At 50.1% G+C, this 17,748-nt stretch overlaps 1 protein-coding gene across 4 annotated transcripts in view; it reads left to right on the forward strand.

Annotated features, from left to right (window-relative positions):
- Positions 1 to 4,488, forward strand: part of LOC140423183 (glycine N-acyltransferase-like protein 3) — a 47,921-nt gene extending 43,433 nt beyond the window's left edge. For all 4 annotated transcript variants that reach the window (XM_072507760.1, XM_072507759.1, XM_072507758.1 and 1 more), the window contains one exon: positions 2,328 to 4,488. In XM_072507760.1, the coding sequence (XP_072363861.1) occupies positions 2,328 to 2,739 (412 nt within the window). In that variant the 3' untranslated portion in view covers positions 2,740 to 4,488. The remainder of the gene's footprint in view (positions 1 to 2,327) is intronic.
- The last annotated feature ends 13,260 nt before the right edge of the window (positions 4,489 to 17,748 follow it).

The following is a 17,748-nucleotide window of genomic DNA, read 5'->3' on the forward strand; positions in this document are numbered from 1 at the left end:
CCTAATTGCCCTTGAGGGAACGCAGTTAAGAGTCAACCACTTTGCTGTGGGTCTGGAGTCACATGTAGGTCAGACCAGGTAAGGATGGCCGATTTCCTTCCCTAAAGGACATTAGTAAACCAGATGGGTTTTACAACAATCAACAATGGTTTCATGGTCATCAGTAGACTCTTAATTCCAGATATTTTCAGTTAAATTCCACCACCTGCTGTGGTGGGATTGGAACCTGGGTCCCGAGATCATTATTCTGGGTCTCTGGATTACCAGTCCAGCAACAATACCACTATGCCACCACCTCCCCTCTACCTTGCTTCCAGGGGTAATTGGTGGACAGAGTCATCCCATTTGAGAGTCTTGGGTGAGAAGATGGCAAAAGGCACAAGAAAGAATATAATTAAGAAAGGTGGAAGCAGTAGTCCTTCGGAGGAGCCGAGCAAGATGTGGAGCCCAGGGTGATCGAAGATAGCAGAGGCAACTTCATCGGGTGGAGCCACACCTATCACGGTAGACAAGCTGGCAGAGATAATGGCTGTCAGATTTGATAAGCATTTTGGTAAGCATTTTTAAATGATGGAGACCCTCAGAAAGTCAGTGTATGATGCAGTGGTGCTGATAAAAGAGGCGGTGGAAAAGACATCGGAGACAGTGCGACAGCATGGCGAGGTATTGAAGGGGTTGGAGGAGGCGCTGTCGCAGCATAACGATCAATTGGCCTCGATGCTGAGCTGCGGAGAGTGGAGAATAGGTCACGGTGGCAGAACCTTAGGATGGTGGGGCTGCCTGAGGGGGTGGAGGGTCCGAGGCCAACTGAATACTTCCAAGTCAATGTTTAGGAAATTGATGGGGGAGGAGGATTGGGGTCTCCCCTTCAAGCTAGATTGGGCTCACCGGTCGCTTTGGGGGAGCCATGGGGGAATTGAACTACCGCAGGCGGTATTGGCATGTTTCCACAGCTATCGGTTGAATGAGCGGGTCCTAAAGTGGGCTAAGGAGAATCAGGAGGTACAGTGGGAAGGTAGCAGTCTCTGCATATATCAGGACATTGTGGCAGAATGGTGCTCTACAAAAGTGGTGTTCGGTTTGGCGTGGTGTACCCAGCGAGACAGGATTACGCACAAAGCTAAAGATTATTTCTTCAAGACTGTAGAGGAAGTGGAGGCATTTATCCAAGCTGACAGACTTGGACTGGACTGAAGGGCTAGCATGGAACTTGGTTGGTGGTGGGGGCGTTACAGTAGCAATTGTGCATGCGCTTATCCGTTTGTTTCCCTTGTTCCCTCTCTTTTGTTTGTGCTAAGTTGGTGGTAATTGGAATTGTTGCAGTTTTGCTTGGGGGATGCTTTCCCCTTTCCCTCCCCAGTTTTTCTATGTTTTTGTTTGTGTTAAAGGGCGCTTGAGGTTTGGAGGGAGTATTTGGTTGGGGGAGGTGGTGGGGTGTTGGGCTGTTTTTTATGATGGAAGACTGGGTTGGGGGAGGTTTTGGTTTGGGGGTATGGCTTTTGTTTTTGATTGTTACATGAGTAATGTGGGCCCTGGGGACGGGGCACCCTCACTAGCTGAGTGAGATTGGCTAGTGAACAGGAGCGAGACGGGGAGAGGGGCAGCGGCTTGTGGGACCTGTTTACGCTGTTTCGTTGAGCCTAGAAGGTGTGAATGGTGGGGGGATGGAGGAGAGGTATCGGTTTGAGAGGAAGTGGATAGGGATTGCTGGGATGGGGAGATTAGAGTGCTGACGGTGACTGGGGTTAGGACGTTTTCCCATTTGTGGGACGTGGCAAGTGGCCATCTTGGGTGGGCTCTGGCTTTTTAAAAATCTTTATTGTCACAAGTAGGCTTACATTAACACTGCAATTAAGTTACTGTGAAAAGCCCCTAGTCACCACATTCCTGCGCCTGTTCAAGTACACAGAGGGAGAATTCAGAATATCCAATTCACCTAACGGCACATCTTTTGGGACTTGTTGGAGGAAACTGGAGCACCCGGAGGAAACCCATGTAGACCCAGGGAGAACGTGCAGACTCCAGACAGTGACCCAAGCTGGGGATCGCACCTGAGATCCTGACCCTGTGAAGCAACAGTGCTAAACACTGTGCTACCATGCCATCCTTAGGCCACAGGTAACTGTTGCAAAAATGTACTGGCTTTGCTTGGATACTGATAAGGCATTTTTGGGCCTTGTTTCTGAATCCGTCCTGTATCACATCTGATCTGAAAGTATTTGCCGATAACATTGCTTGCTAAAAAATTGGGCATGTTCATTCCTGCAGTAATGATGTCAGTTAATCACAAGTAACACAAATTTCTTTCCACTTATTTTTTTTTAAAGGACTGATGTTGCCTCAAGAATAAGTTGTCTAGACCCATCACACGCACAGATAGTAAACAGAAGTTGGAAGTTTGGAAACGATGATAGTGGCCTCCAATTTGTGAAAAATATCTTGGAGAAATTCCCCAGCTACTGTATCCTGGATGAAACTGATAATCCTGTTTCCTGGATACTTACCTACCAATACGGTGCAATGGGATTACTGTACACACTACCAGAGCATCGTGGGAAGGGCTTTGCCAAACTACTGGTGACCAAAATGGTGAAGGTTCTGCAGAACCTCGGATATCCAATTTATTGCTTTGTTGAGGAGGAAAATACAAAGTCGTACCAGTTATTTGAGAAGCTTGGTTTTAAGGAAGCCCCTGACATTCGCTTTTCATGGCCATGGTGCAGACCTTTTCAAAAGTAAACTTTGGAGCAGGTTGCCTGGTGGAATTTTTCTTTTTGCTTCAACTTTGTATCATTTACTTTTCAAACATTGCTACAGCATAACTATTAGGTTTCTGCTTGTACAGTGTACAGTTTTGAGCAAGGTGGAATCCTCTGATCTATAATGCTAATTTTGAGCTGGTAATAAGTAATTGGTTATCATATTCAACAGCTCAAAGGACAAAACAGTGCAAGAATGTTTTCCGACAAGTGGAGGGAACCCAGTTTTCAGACATTTCACCAACATTCTGAAAATACTCAGTCGTGCAACATCTATGGAGAGAGAAACAGATAATGGACTAAATTTTATACTGGGGCCTTATCCCTGGACCTGACATAAATGTCTGGGGTGAGCCTGACCATACTTGGTCACTTGTCCCACAGCCATTTAACAGACTTAAGGTGAGAATTCCACCCCCGATGGGGAGGAGGTCCTGCTTCAGAGCTTCAAACATTTAAATAGGCAGTTGGGAAGGAAACAGTTTGGAAGAGGAAGAAACTCCAGTGGTCACAGGGAGACCCAAAAAGGAGGTATGTTCCCTTGCCCGGCCATCAACCCACCCAGTGAAACATGGCAGGCTAGTTGAATTAGCTTCTCCCTACCACAGGTAAAATCCCAGCACTGGCAGGAGGCGGCCCCTTAAGTGGCCATAAAAGGGTTTTGACAGTTTCATGGGTGGGCTGCACAAGGCCTCCCCATCACTGGTAAAATTGCAGTGTTGTTTCTGCTGGCATATTGGTGTAAAATGCAGCCCAATCGTTCATCAGGTTCATGACCTTTCATCAGAACTGGAAAAAGTGACAGATGTAACAGGCTTTTAACATGTACAGAAGCAGAAACGTGGAGAGGAACGGAAGAAAGAAAAGAGGAACAGTCTTTGATAGAGTGAAAGGCAGGAATGATTAAAAGACAAAGGGGTGGTAATAGGATGAGAAACAGAAGGTGGGACCAAAGGAACACTGACTAAGGAAATCCTCATCAGTGGCCCTGAATAATAGGGGAGGTAAAAGGGGAAGGTGTTACATCTCCTGTGCTTGCACATGATGAGAAATAGCTGTTGGGGTAACTGAAACACGGACCTATGTGTTGTGGAGGTAACGATCCCATTGGAATACTGAGGGGATGATATGCTTCATGGTGGGATCACACTGTGATGGTAGATGATCAGTTGAATGTGGAGATGTTGGGTGTAGTCGGTGATAAGGAGGGGAACACAATCATAGAAACCCTGCAGTGCAGAAGGGGGCTATTCAGCCCATCCTACCCAGGCCCAATCCCCCCACCTATCCCCATCATTCAACATGGGGGCAATTTAGCATGGCTAATCCAGCTAACTTGCACATCTTTGGATTGTGGGAGGAAACCAGAGCACTCAGAGGAAACACGCACAGACACAGAAAGAATGTGCAAACTCCACCAGAGGTCAGAATCAAATCTGGGTCACTGGCGCTGTAAGGCAGCAGTGCTAACTACTATACCGCCACCCCCCCGCCACTTCCTTCACTTCACCATTGACAGCTGTGTCTTCATGCTCATGGACTCTCTCCTTGAACCTCTCTGAATCTTAATCTCTCACCGTCCTTTTGGTTCCTCCTTAAATCCCACTTCTTTGACAATATTTTTGGTCGTTCCCTCCTAACATCTCCTTCTCGGTGTTAATTTTTCTGATTACTTCTGTATGAGACACTTTTGGATGTTTGACTATATTAAAGTGCTCTATAAATATAAGCAGTTATCCTCTCATATTCCTCCATTCGCAAGGTAATGACCTGGAGTACAGACTGCGGACATTGATTGTCCTCTAGTGCTCTGTTCGAGTGGCAATCAGCATGTGTTGACCCAGACAGTGAATGTTGTGAGACAATGGAGACTGTCACAGCCGAGACATATCCTGCCCTCCCCATGACTTCCCCTGGCACTGAAAAGGGGTATGGAAGTAAAAGTATGGGAAATGGTACAGACATGGTCAAGGGCTATGTCGACTGAAATAAGAGGAAATCTTGAGATCATGGGATCCAGAGCAAGTTGGCAAATTGGATCCAAAATTGGCTGAGTGACAGGAGGCAGAGGATGACGGTCAACGGTTGTTTATGTGACTGGAAGCCTATGTCCAGTGGTGTACTGCAGGAATTGGTGCTGGTCCCTTGCTGTTTGCAGTGTACATTAATGTCCTAGATGAGAATGTGGGAGGTACAAGATTATGAGAGGTATTGACAGAGTGGATAGTCATAAGCTTTTTCCCAGGGTGGAAGAGTCAGTTACTAGGCAGCATAGGTTTAAGGTGCAAGGTTTAAAGGAGATGTACATGGCAAGTTTTTATACACAGAGGATGGTGGGAGCCTGGAACTCGCTGCTGGGGAAAGTAGTGGAAGCAGATACGATAGTGACTATTAAGGGGCGTCTTGACAAATACATGAATAGGATGGGAATAGAGGGATATGGTCCCGAGAAGGGTTGGGGTTTTAGTTCAGATGAGCAGCATGGTCAGTGCAGGCTTGGAGGGCCGAAGGGCCTGTTCCTGTGCAGTAATTGTTTGTTTTTTGTATGAGCAGTAAGTTTGCAGATGACACAAAAATTGGTGGTGTAAATAGCGAGGAGGAAAGCCTTAGATTACACAATGATTTAGATGGCTGGTTAGATGAGCTGAACAATGTCAAAAGTAAATTTAACCCTGAAAAGTGTGATGTGAAGGATTTTTGGGAGGACTAACAAGGCAAGGGAATACACAATGAATGACAGGAGGCTAGGAAGTAGAGAGGACCAGAGAGACCTTGGGGTGCCTTAGCCCTTAAGAGGTGGGATGAGGGGTCTAGGGTACCCCGTAAGTGGTAAGTTGGGTATAGGGAGGGGGGCACAGTGGGGTGCCTAAAGGGGGCTGAAAGATCGGGGTGGCGTTTAAAAATGATGTCCTGATCCATAAATGCTCTTCCTGCACTGGTCCAAAGATCCCTGAAGGCAGCAGGGCATGTAAAGTAGTTAAGAAGGCATATGGAATACTTGCCTTTATTAGCCGAGGAAGTTGGTATGAAGCTGCATAAAATACTTGTTCCACAGCTATGTGCAGTTCTGGTCACCACATTATAGGAAGGATGTGATTGCAGAAGAAAGGGTGCAAAGGAGATTCACCAGAATGCTTCCTGGGCTAGAGACTTTCAGCTATGAAGAGAGGCTGGGTAAGCTGGGGTTGTTTTCCTTAGAGCAGAGAAGGCTGAGGGGGGACCTCATCGAGGTGCACAAAATTATGAGGGACATAGATAGGGTAGATAGGAAGACGCTTTTCCCCTTAGCGCAGGGGTCAATAAACGGGCATCAATTTAAGGTAAGGAGCAGGAGATTTCGAGGGGATTTGAGGGAAACTTTTTTCACCCAAAGGGTGTATCTGGAACTCACTGCCTGAAAGGATGGAGAGACTGGAGGGTCAGGGTAGACACTGTCTAGATGGGCTGCCAATGTGGAAAAGAGGCCATTGAAGGAGGCACCTCTCCCTACCCTTCCCACCCCAGACCTGAGGTGAATCTCTGTTATGTAGGAACTGTGAAGTCATCAAGCAGGCAGAGGAAAAAAATCAGATTTAAGAATTCTCAAAGCAGGAAGCAAAAAGGGATTATGATTTAGTTTTTAATAATTTTACAGAAACCAACATAAAAAAATTGGGGCATACACACGGGATTAAGGTAGAGACTGTAATATTTTAAACTTTAAAAAAAATTAAAATCATTAAACATCATGAGGGAATGACACACCACACATATAAAATTAATTTTTCAGGGTCAGAGAAGTTGTTGAACAGGGATTATGGATTAGTACGCCAGTGAAACCTCAATTACACCTCATTCAACAAGGTTTTCACTGTGTAAATCACAATGGTAAGCACATCAAGAGGCCATTCAGCCCATTGTGGGACAGCCCAGCTCTCAGCAAGAGCAACTCAGCTAATCCCATTCCCTGCCCGTCCCTGTGGGACAGATTTGTTTTCTCTTCAGGTGCTTATCCCATCCCCCTTTGAAAGCCCCAATTGTATCTGCACCCACCACACTCTCGGGTAGTGTGTTCTCTATCCTAACTCATGTCATGTATGCTCTGCAGGTCCTTGGCTCATTGTCTGCTGATGCTTCCTCCTGTGTCATTTTCTTGGCAGTTTTTTGTCATTGGGGAGGTGGTGACATAGTGGTAATGTCAGTGGACTAGTAAACCAGAGGCCCAGAGTAATGCTCTGGGGACCCAGGTTCAAATCCCCCACTGCAGATGGTGAAATTTGAATTCAATAAAAAAAACTCTGGAATTAAAAAAGTCGACTGATGACCATGAAACCATTATCGATTGTTGGGAAAATCCCCATCTGGTTCATTAATGTCCTTTAGGGAAGGAAATCTACCGTCCTTACCTGGTCTGGCCTACACGTGACTCCAGACCCACAGTAATGGTTGACTCTTAACTGCCACTCTAGGGCAATTGGGGACTGGTAATAAATGCTGGCACAGCCTGCGATATCCACATCCCATGAACAAATTTTTTAAAAAATATGTGCCATTGTCTTTCGCTCTCGGGCAGGTCTCAAGTCTGCATCGGCTGGAGTGTAAATCAAATCAGCACTGCTGTTACTGAACTATATTCTAGCCCACCCTGCCCCCAAAATGTCCCACCTACCCTTTTTTTCATATCACTATTGGTTCTTTTGCCAACCATCTTAAACTGGTGCCCTCTATTTTTTGATTCTTAACCAAAGGGAACAGTTTTTCTCAGACTTATATGATTTTGAACATTTCTATTAAATCTCCTCTGACTCATCTCTTCTCTAGGACAACGTCTCCAATCTATCTACGTAACTGAAATTCCTAATTCTTGTAACCAGTCTCTTAAATCTCTTCTGCAGCCTTCACATGAGTCCGAAAGACTGATGATCAGAATTAGACACAATCCTTCAAAACAGGCTGAACCAGAATCTTATAAACTGGTGCATACTTCTTTGCTTTGTGCCCAATGCCTCAAAATCCAGGATCCCAGGTACCTTTTTCACTATTTTCTCAAACTGGCCTGGCATCTTCATCAATTTGTGCATATATATTCCCAGCTGTCTCTGTTCCCCCTTTAAAATCATGCCCTTTATTTTAGACACCTCAACTTCTTCCTCCCAAAATGTATCACCACACTTCAGTGCATTAAATTTCATCTGTCGGCTTCCGGTTGCGGCTATGCGGAGCTAAGTCGCACGTTCGGCAGCTCCCGCTAAAAATGGACTTTTGGGCTCTTTTTAGGCCCCGTAACGGCGCTTGTTCGATGTTTCCCAGTGTGGAAAGGGGACAGCAACATTCCCCCGATAGTGTATGGATTGGACCAGGAGTGGGGCGATTTTAAAAAGTGGCATTGAAGCAAAGAAAGTGCGAGGGAGGAGAACCAAGATGGCGACAGGCAGTGTGGAGGCAGTGGGCGCAAGAGCAGCAGGAGCTTCTCCAGCGCTGTTTTAAGGAACTGAAAGCAGAGCTGCTGGAGCCGATGAAGGCTTCAATTGATAAGCTGCTGGAGACCCAGACGGCCCAATTGGGCGGCGATCTGGGAGGTCTGGCAGAAGGTTTCGGTGAACGAGGACAAGATCCTGGGCCTGGCGGTGAAGGTGGAGGCGCACGAGGCGCTCCACAAGAAATGGCAGGCGAGGTTCGAGGGAATGGAGAACCGGTCGAGGCGGAAGAACCTGCGGATCCTGGGTCTCCCGGAGGAGCTGGAGGGATCGGACGTGGGGGCCTATGTGGTCACCATGCTTAATTCGCTGATGGGAGCGGGGACCTTGCAGCCCTTGGAGCTGGAGGGGGCCCACCGATTCCTCGAGAGGAGGCCCGAGCCCAGCGAACCGTTGCAGGCGATGCTGATGCGGTTCCACCAGTTTGCTGATCAGGAGTGTGTGTTAATGTGGGCCAAGAAGGAGCGGAGCAGGTGGGAGAACGCGGAGGTCCGGATCTACCAGCATTGGAGCGCGGAAGTGGCAAAGAAGTGGGCCGGTTACAACCGGGCGAAGGCAGTGCTGCGCTGGAAGGGGGTGAAGTTTGGTATGCTGCAGCCGGCGCGTCTGTGCGTCACCTATAAGGACCGACACCATTATTTTGAGTCCCCGGAGGAGGCGTGGGCCTTTGACAGGCCGAAAAACTGGACTCCGACTAAGGGTCGGGGATGAGGGGTCGCGGTGGAGGGATGGTTGGGGATTGTTGTGTTGTGTTTCGAGGGGGGGTTCTTTGTTTGTCGGGGGTTGATTGGGCAGTGTTTTGATTAGGTCCGCCGGGTGGGCTCGTGGGAGGGGTGGGTAGGTAAACTGCTTGGGGGGGGTTGATGGTCGGTAGGGGAGATGGGGCCTCCCGGGGTGGGGAGAGGCCTGAGTTGGGGGTCGTGGACAGGGCCTGGAAAGGGAGCTGCGCCAGAGGAGGCGGGGCCAGGCGAGTGGAAAACGCGGGCTTTTTCCCGCGCTTAGGGTTGAAGGGGCGGGGCCGGAGCTGGGAAGTGGCTTTTCTCCCGCGCTGGGAGTGAAATGGATGAGAGCCTGCTGGTGGGCAAGTGGGGGGGGAGGGGAAGTTCCACACTGGGGGAGGGTCGATGGAGTGGCCGGGGTCAGCAGGAGTCAGCTGACTTACGGGAGTGCAATGGGGGGAGCAAGGCAGCTAGGGGGGGACCTAGCTGGGGGGTGGGGGGAGAACCGGGTTGCTGCTGGAATGGCCAAGGGAGAGCTGGAGTTGGTAGAGGAGGCCGGGGCGGGGGTCTGCCGTTGTGGGGAACGGGTCGTGCGGGGGCGCAGGCATGTGGCTGGCCTAGGAAGGGCTATGGCTAGTCGGCGGGGGAGGTGGGTGAGTAGCCCCCTGATCCGGCTGATAAACTGGAATGTAAGGGGACTGAATGGGCCGGTCAAGCGGGTCCGGGTGTTCGTGCACCTGAAGGGGCTGAAGGCGGATGTGGCCACGCTTCAGGAGACGCACCTGAGGGTGGTGGATCAGGTAAGGTTGAGAAAGGGGTGGGTAGGGCAGGTGTTTCATTCAGGTTTGGATGCAAAAAATTGGGGGGTGGCTATCCTGGTGGGGAAGAGAGTGTCGTTCGACGCGTCGAGCATTGTGGCAGACAATGGCGGTAGGTATGTGATGGTAAGTGGCAAGCTGCAGGGGGAGCGGGTGGTGTTGGTCAATATATGCCCCTAATTGGGACGATGCGGGGTTCATGCGGCGTATGCTGGGCCGGATTCCGAACCTGGAGACAGGGGGCCTGATAATGGGGGGGGGGGGGGGGGGATTTCAACACAGTGCTGGACCCGGCTCTGGATCGCTCTACGTTTGGGACGGGCAGGAGGCCGGCGGCGGTCAAGGTGCTGAGGGGGTTCATGGACCAGATGGGAGGGTTGGACCCATGGAGGTTTGCAAGACCGGGGGCCTGGGAATTCTCATTCTTCTCCCATGTCCACAAGGCCTACTCCCGGATTGACTTTTTTGTCATGAGTAGGGCGCTGATTCCGAGGGTGGAGGATACGGAGTATACGGCGATAGCCATTTCTGATCATGCTCTGCACTGGGTGGACCTCGAGTTGGGGGAGGAGAGGGACCAGCGCCCGCTGTGGCACCTAGAGGTGGGGTTGCTGGCGGACGAGGAGGTGAGCGGGCGGGTCCGGGGGTGTATAGAGAGGTACCTGGAGGCTAATGACAATGGGGAGGTGCAAGTAGGGGTGGTCTGGGAGGCGCTGAAGGCGGTGGTCAGAGGAGAGCTGATCTCCATTAGGGCACAAGGAGAGGGGGGAGAGGTTGATGGGGGAGATGGTGAGGGTGGACAGGAGATACGTGGAAGCCCTGGAGGAGGGATTGCTTAGGGAGCGGCGTAGCCTCCAGGCTGAGTTTGATTTGTTGACCACCAGGAAGGCGGAGGCGTAGTGGAGGAAGGCGCGGGGGGGTGGTATATGAATTCGGTGAAAAGGCGAGCCGGATGCTGGCGTACCAGCTTCGGAAGCGAGAGGCAGCTAGGGGGATCGGGGGAGTTAGGGATGGGGGAGGGAGCACGGTGTGAAGTGCGGTGGGTATCAATGGGGTCTTCAGGGACTTCAAGAGGAACTGTACCGGTCTGAGCCCCCACTGGAGGAGGGAGGGATGGGTCACTTCCTGGACCGGCTGGGGCTTCCGAGGGTGGAGAGGGGCAGGTGGCGGGGTTGGGGGCGCCGGTTGGGTTGGAGGAGTTGGTCAAAGGGATAGGAAACATGCAGGCGGGGAAGACACCGGGGCCGGATGGGTTCCCGGTTGAATTTTACAAGAAGTATTCGGACCTGCTGGGCCCACTGTTGGTAAGGACCTTCAACGAGGCAAGGGAAGGGGGGCTCTGCCCCCGATGATGTCTAGAGCGCTGATTTCCCTGATCCTGAAGCAGGACAAGGATCCCCTACAGTGTGGGTCATATAGGCCGATCTCACTCTTAAATGTAGATGCAATGTTGCTGGCAAAGATTTTAGCCATGAGGATAGAGGACTGTGTGCCGCAAGTCATACATGAGGATCAGACGGGGTTCGTGAAAGGGAGGTAGTTGAATACTAATGTACGGAGGCTCTTGTATGTTATAATGATGCCAGCGATGGAAGGGGAGGCGGAGATAATGGCGGCGATGGATGCGGAGAAGGCCTTTGATAGGGTGGAATGGGGGTACCTGTGGGAGGTGTTGAAAAGGTTCGGGGAGGGGTTCGTCAGGTGGGTGAGGCTGCTATATGAGGTCTCGGTGGCGAGTGGCCACGAACAGAAGGAGGTCAGAGTATTTACGGCTACATTGGGGGTCGAGGCAGGGGTGTCCCCTGTCCCCCCCTGCTCTTTGCGCTGGCGATTGAACCCCTGGCCATGGCGTTGAGGGAGTCGAACTGGAGGGGGCTGGTGCGGGGTGGGGAGGAGCATCGGGTGTCGCTGTATGCAGATGATTTGCTGCTATATGTGGCGGACCCGGTGGGGGAAATGCCAGAGGTGATGAGGATCCTTCGAGAGTTTGGAGATTTCTCCGGGTACAAGCTTAATATGGGGAAGAGCGAGTTGTTCGTGGTGCACCCAGGGGACCAGGAGAGGGGGATTGGTGAGCTCCCGCTTAAAAGGGTGGAGAGGAATTTCAGGTACCTGGGGTCCAGGTGGCTAGGAGCTGGGGGGGCCCTACATAAGCTTAACTTCACGAGGCTGGTGGAGCAGATGGAGGAGGAGTTTAAGAGGTGGGACGTGCTGCCACTCTCCCTGGCGGGTAGGGCGCAGTCAGTTAAAATGACGGTGCTCCTGAGGTTTTTGTTCCTGTTCCAATGCCTCCCCATCCTGATTCCCTAAGGCCTTCTTCAGGCGGGTTAACAGGAGTGTTCTGGCGTTTGTGTGGGTGCAGAAGACCCCAAGGGTGAGATGGGTGTTCCTGGAGCGGTGCAGGGATAGGGGGGGGGGGGGGGGGTTGGCGCTGCCTAACCTCTGTGGGTATTATTGGGCCGCCAACGTGGCGATGGTGCGTAAGTAGGTGATGGAGGGGGATGAGGCGGCATGGAAGAGGCTGGAGATGGCGTCTTGTGTGGGCACGAGCCTGGAGGCGCTGGTGACGGCGCCGCTGCCGCTTCCTCCAACGAGGTTTATCACGGGCCCGGTGGTGGCGGCTACCCTCAAAATCTGGGGGCAATGGAGACGTCACAGGGGGGAGGTGGGGGCCTCGGTGTGGTTCCCGATTCGGGAGAACCACCGGTTTGTCCCGGGGAGGATGGACGGAGGGTTCCTGAGCTGACACGGCAGGTGTTAGAAGGATGGGGGACCTGGTTGTGGATGGGAAATTTCACGAGCCTGGGTGAGCTGGAGGAGAGGTTCGGGCTCCCCCCGGGGAACACCTTCAGATATATGCAGGTAAGGGCATTTGTTCGGCGGCAGGTGGTGGAGTTCCCACTGCTGCCGCCACGCAGGGTCCCGGACATGGTGCTGTCGGGGGTATGGGTTGGAGAGGGGAGGATCTCGGCAACGTATCAGGTGATGCAGGAGGAGGAGGAGGCAGAGGGCAGTAGAGCGGAGCTGCTGATTGGCTGTTGTGGGGGAAATTTGCATACGTGCATTGTGGTCATCGTAACTTGAAGGTGTACCTGTGCAAGAGACTCTAGCTGTTCAAGTGAAGGCAAGCATACAGCAGAGGGCAGTAGAGCAGAGCTGCTGATTGACTGTTGCAGGGGAAATTTGCATACGTGCATTGTGGTCACCGTAACCTGAAGATGGTTTGTGGAGGAGCTGTTGTCAAGTGACAGTTAAACCCGAAACACTTCTTCAGTGTTTCCCTCCCTACCCCCTCCTCTAACCAAAAAAAATCAACCACTGTAAGGATCCCAGCTGAGAGGAAGGCTGGAGGGCAGGTAGAAGTAGAAATAAGTTGAACCGTGACATCACAACCTGCAGGTAAGTGATTGACTGATGACTGGTAAGTAGTTTTACTTTTCCCTGAGGTGTTATCGTGCGGGCCGCAGTGGTTGCTGAGTGAGTGCTTGCTGAGAAGGGGAGTAAATTTTTTTTAAACTTACTCTAGGGAGTTTCCAGCTGAATCCAGTTGGAGTGAGGACAGAGTGACTGCTGGGTAAGTAGTAACGATTTAAATTGTTTGCACAGGCCCATAACAGCTGATTGCTGTTTTTATGTGGGGCGTAGTGGTTGCTGGTTAAGTGTTTTATTTTTACCTATATTTAAGTTGGGCAATTCCTAAACCCTAGACACTACACTTGTAGTGTCCCCCACCCTTCCACCTCCTTTAACCTAAGGGGTAGAGTGAATAACCGGTAAGCTCTTCTTCTATCTAGAGGGGATGGCAAGGAAGGTCGTGCAATGTTCCTCCTGCAGAATGTTTGAGGTGAGAGACGCCATCAGTGTCCCTGCTGATTTCATCTGTGGGAAGTGCACCCATCTCCAGCTCCTCAGAAACCGCATTCTAGAGATGGATGAACTTCGGATCATTCGGGAGGCAGAGGTGGTTATAGATAGAAGCTTGAGGGATGTAGTTACTCAGAAGAATAAAGATAGATGGGTGACGGTGAGAGGGGCTGGGAGGAAGCAGTCAGTACAGGGATCCCCTGTGGTCGTTCCCCTTAATAACAAGTATACCGCTTTGGATATTGTTGGGGAGGACGACTTACCAGGAGTAAGCCATGGGGTACAGGTCTCTGGCACAGAGTCTGTCCTTGTTGCTCAGAAGGGAAGGGGGGAGAGGAGTAGAGCATTAGTCATTGGAGACTCCACAGTTAGGGCGATAGATAGGAGATTCTGTGGGAACGAGAGAGATTGGTGTGTTGCCTCCCAGGTGCCAGGGTCCGTGATGTCTCGGATCGTGTTTTCGGGATCCTGAAGGGGGAGGGGGTGCAGCCCCAAGTCGTGTTCCACATAGGTACCAATGACATAGGTAGGAAAAGGGATAGGGATGTAAGGCGGGAATTCAGGGAGCTAGGGTGGAAACTTAGATCTAGGACAAACAGAGTTATTATCTCTGGGTTGTTACCCGTGCCATGTGCTAGCGAGACGAGAAATAGGGAGAGAGAGGAGTTGAACACGTGGCTACAGGGATGGTGCAGGAGGGAAGGTTTCAGATTTCTGGATAATTGGGACTCATTCTGGGGTCGGTGGGACCTCTACAAACGGGATGGTCTACACCTGGACCAGAGGGGTACCAATATCCTGGGGGGGAAATTTGCTGATGCTCTTCGGGAGAGTTTAAACTAGTTCAGCAGGGGATTGGGAACCTGAATTGTAGCTCCAGTATACAGGAGGTTGAGAGTAGTGAGGTCACGAGTAAGGTTTCAAAGTTGCAGGAGTCTACCAGTAGGCAGGAAGGTGGTTTAAAGTGTGTCTTCAATGCCAGGAGCATCCGGAATAAGGTGGGTGAATTTGCGGCATGGGTTGGTACCTGGGACTTCGATGTTGTGGCCATTTCGGAGACATGGATAAAGCAGGGACATTAATGGTTGTTGCAGGTGCCGGGGTTTAGATATTTCCGTAAGCTCAGGGAAGGTGGTAAAAGAGAGGGAGGGGTGGCATTGTTAGTCAAGGACAGTATTACGATGGCAGAAAGGACGTTTGATGAGGACTCGTCTACTGAGGTAGTATGGGCTGAGGTTAGAAACAGGAAAGAAGAGGTCACCCTGTTAGGGGTTTTCTATAGGCCTCCGAAAAGTTCTAGAGATGTAGAGGAAAGGATTGCAAAGATGATTCTGGATAGGAGCAAAAGCAACAAGGTAGTTGTTATGGGGGACTTTAACTTTCCAAATATTGACTGGAAACGTTATAGTTCGAGTACTTTAGATGGGTCCGTTTTTGTCCAATGTGTGGAGGGTTTCCTGACACAGTATGTAGATAGGCCAACGAGAGGCGAGGTCATATTGGATTTGGTACTGGGTAATGAACCAGGACAGGTGTTAGATTTGGAGGTAGGTGAGCACTTTGGTGATAGTGACCACAATTCGATTAAGTTTACTTTAGTGATGGAAAAGGATAGGTATATACCGCAGGGCAAGAGTTATATCTGGAGGAAAGACAATTATGCAATGAGGCAAGACTTAGGATGCATCGGATGGAGAGGAAAACTGCAGGGGATGGGCACAATGGAAATGTTGCGCTTGTTCAAGGAACAGCTACTTCGTGTCCTTGATAAGTATGTACCTGTCAGGCAGGGAGGAAGTGGTCGAGCGAGGGAACTGTGGTTTACTAAAGCAGTCGAAACACTTGTCAAGAGGAAGAAGGAGGCTTATGTAAAGATGAGACATGCAGGTTCAGTTAGGGCGCTCGAGTTACAAGTTAGCTAGGAAGGACCTAAAGGGAGAGCTAAGAAGAGCCAGGAGGGGACATGAGACGTCTTTGGCAGGTAGGATCAAGGATAACCCTAAAGCTTTCTATAGATATGTCAGGAATAAAAGAATGACTGGGGTAAGAGTAGGGCCAGTCAAGGACAATAGTGGGAAGTTGTGCGGGGAGTCCGAGGAGATAGGAGAGGTGCTAAATGAATATTTTTCATCAGTATTCACATAGGAAAAAGACAATGTTGTCGAGGAGAATACTGAGATTCAGGCTACTAGACTAGAAGGGCTTGAGGTTCATAAGGAGGAGGTGTTAGCAATTCTGTTAAGTGTGAAAATAGATAAGTCCTCTGGGCCAGATGGGATTTATCCTAGGATTCTCTGGTAAGCTAGGGAGGAGATTGCTGAGCCTTTGGCTTTGATCTTTAAGTCATCTTTGTCTACAGGAATAGTCATGATGTGGAAATGCCGGCGTTGGACCGGGGTGAGCACAGTACGAAGTCTTACAACACCAGGTTAAAGTCCAACAGGTTTGTTTCGATGTCACTAGCTTTCGGAGCGCTGCTGAGGAAGGAGCAGCGCTCCGAAAGCTAGTGACATCGAAACAAACCAGTTGGACTTTAACCTGGTGTTGTAAGACTTCTTACTGTACAGGAATAGTGCCAGAAGACTGGAGGATAGCAAATGTTGTCCCCTTGTTCAAGAAGGGGAGTAGAGACAACTCCAGTAACTATAGACCAGTGAGCCTTATTCCTGGGCAAAGTCTTGGAAAGGTTTTCAGAGATAGAATGTATAATCACCTGGAAAGGAATAATTTGATTAGAGATAGTCAACACGGTTTTGTGAAGGGTAGGTCGTGCCTCACAAACCTTATTGAGTTCTTTGAGAAGGTGACCAAACAGGTGGATGAGGGTAAAGCAGTTGATGTGTATATGGATTTCAGTAAAGCGTTTGAAAGCAGCACGGTAGCATTGTGGATAGCACAATTGCTTCACAGCTCCAGGGTCCCAGGTTCGATTTACGGCTTGGGTCACTGTCTGTGCGGAGTCTGCACATTCTCCCCGTGTGTGCGTGGGTTTCCTCCGGGTGCTCCGGTTTCCTCCTACAGTCCAAAGATGTGTGGGTTAGGTGGATTGGCCATGCTAGTGGCCAAAATTGCACCTAGTGTTGGGTGGGGTTACTGGGTTATGGGGATAGGGTGGAGGTGTGGACCTTGGGTGGGGTGCTCTTTCTAAGAGCCGGTGCAGACTCGATGGGCCGAATGGCCTCCTTCTGCACTGTAAATTCTATGAAATAAGGTTCCCCACGGTAGGCTACTGCAGAAAATACGGAGGCATGGGATTCAGGGTGATTTGGCAGTTTGGATCAGAAATTGGCTAGCTGGAAGAAGACAAAGGGTAGTGGTTGATGGGAAATGTTCAGACTGGAGTCCAGTTACTAGTGGTGTACCACAAGGATCTGTTTTGGGGCCACTGCTGTTCGTCATTTTTATAAGTGACCTGGAGGGCATAGAAGGATGGGTGAGTAAATTTGCAGATGACACTAAAGTCGGTGGAGTTGTGGACAGTGCGGAAAGATGTTACAAGTTACAGAGGGACATAGATAAGCTGCAGCGCTGGGCTGAGAGGTGGCAATTGGAGTTTAATGCAGAAAAGTGTGAGGTGATTCATTTTGGAAGGAATAACAGGAAGACAGAGTACTGGGCTAATGGTAAGATTCTTGGTAGTGTGGATGAGCAGAGAGATCTCTGTGTCCATGTACATAGATCCCTGAAAGTTGCCACCCAGGTTGAGAGGGTTGTTAAGAAGGCGCACGGTGTGTTAGCTTTTATTGGTAGAGGGATTGAGTTTCGGAGCCATGAGGTCATGTTGCAGCTGTACAAAACTCTGGTGCGGCCGCATTTGGAGTATTGCGTGCAATTCTGGTCGTCGCATTATAGGAAGGATGTGGAAGCATTGGAAAGGGTGCAGAGGAGATTTACCAGAATGTTTCCTGGTATGGAGGGAAGATCTTATGAGGGAAGGCTGAGGGACTTGAGGCTGTTTTCGTTAGAGAGGTTAAGAGGTGACTTAATTGAGGCATACAAGATGATCAGAGGATTAGATAGGGTGGACAGTGAGAGCCTTTTTCCTTGAATGGTGATGTCTAGCACGAGGAGACATAGCTTTAAATTGAGGGGAGATAGATATAGGACAGATGTCAGAGGTAGGTTCTTTACT

Source organism: Scyliorhinus torazame, chromosome 1 (assembly GCF_047496885.1).
Source record: "Scyliorhinus torazame isolate Kashiwa2021f chromosome 1, sScyTor2.1, whole genome shotgun sequence".
NCBI classification, from domain to species: Eukaryota; Metazoa; Chordata; class Chondrichthyes; order Carcharhiniformes; family Scyliorhinidae; genus Scyliorhinus; species Scyliorhinus torazame.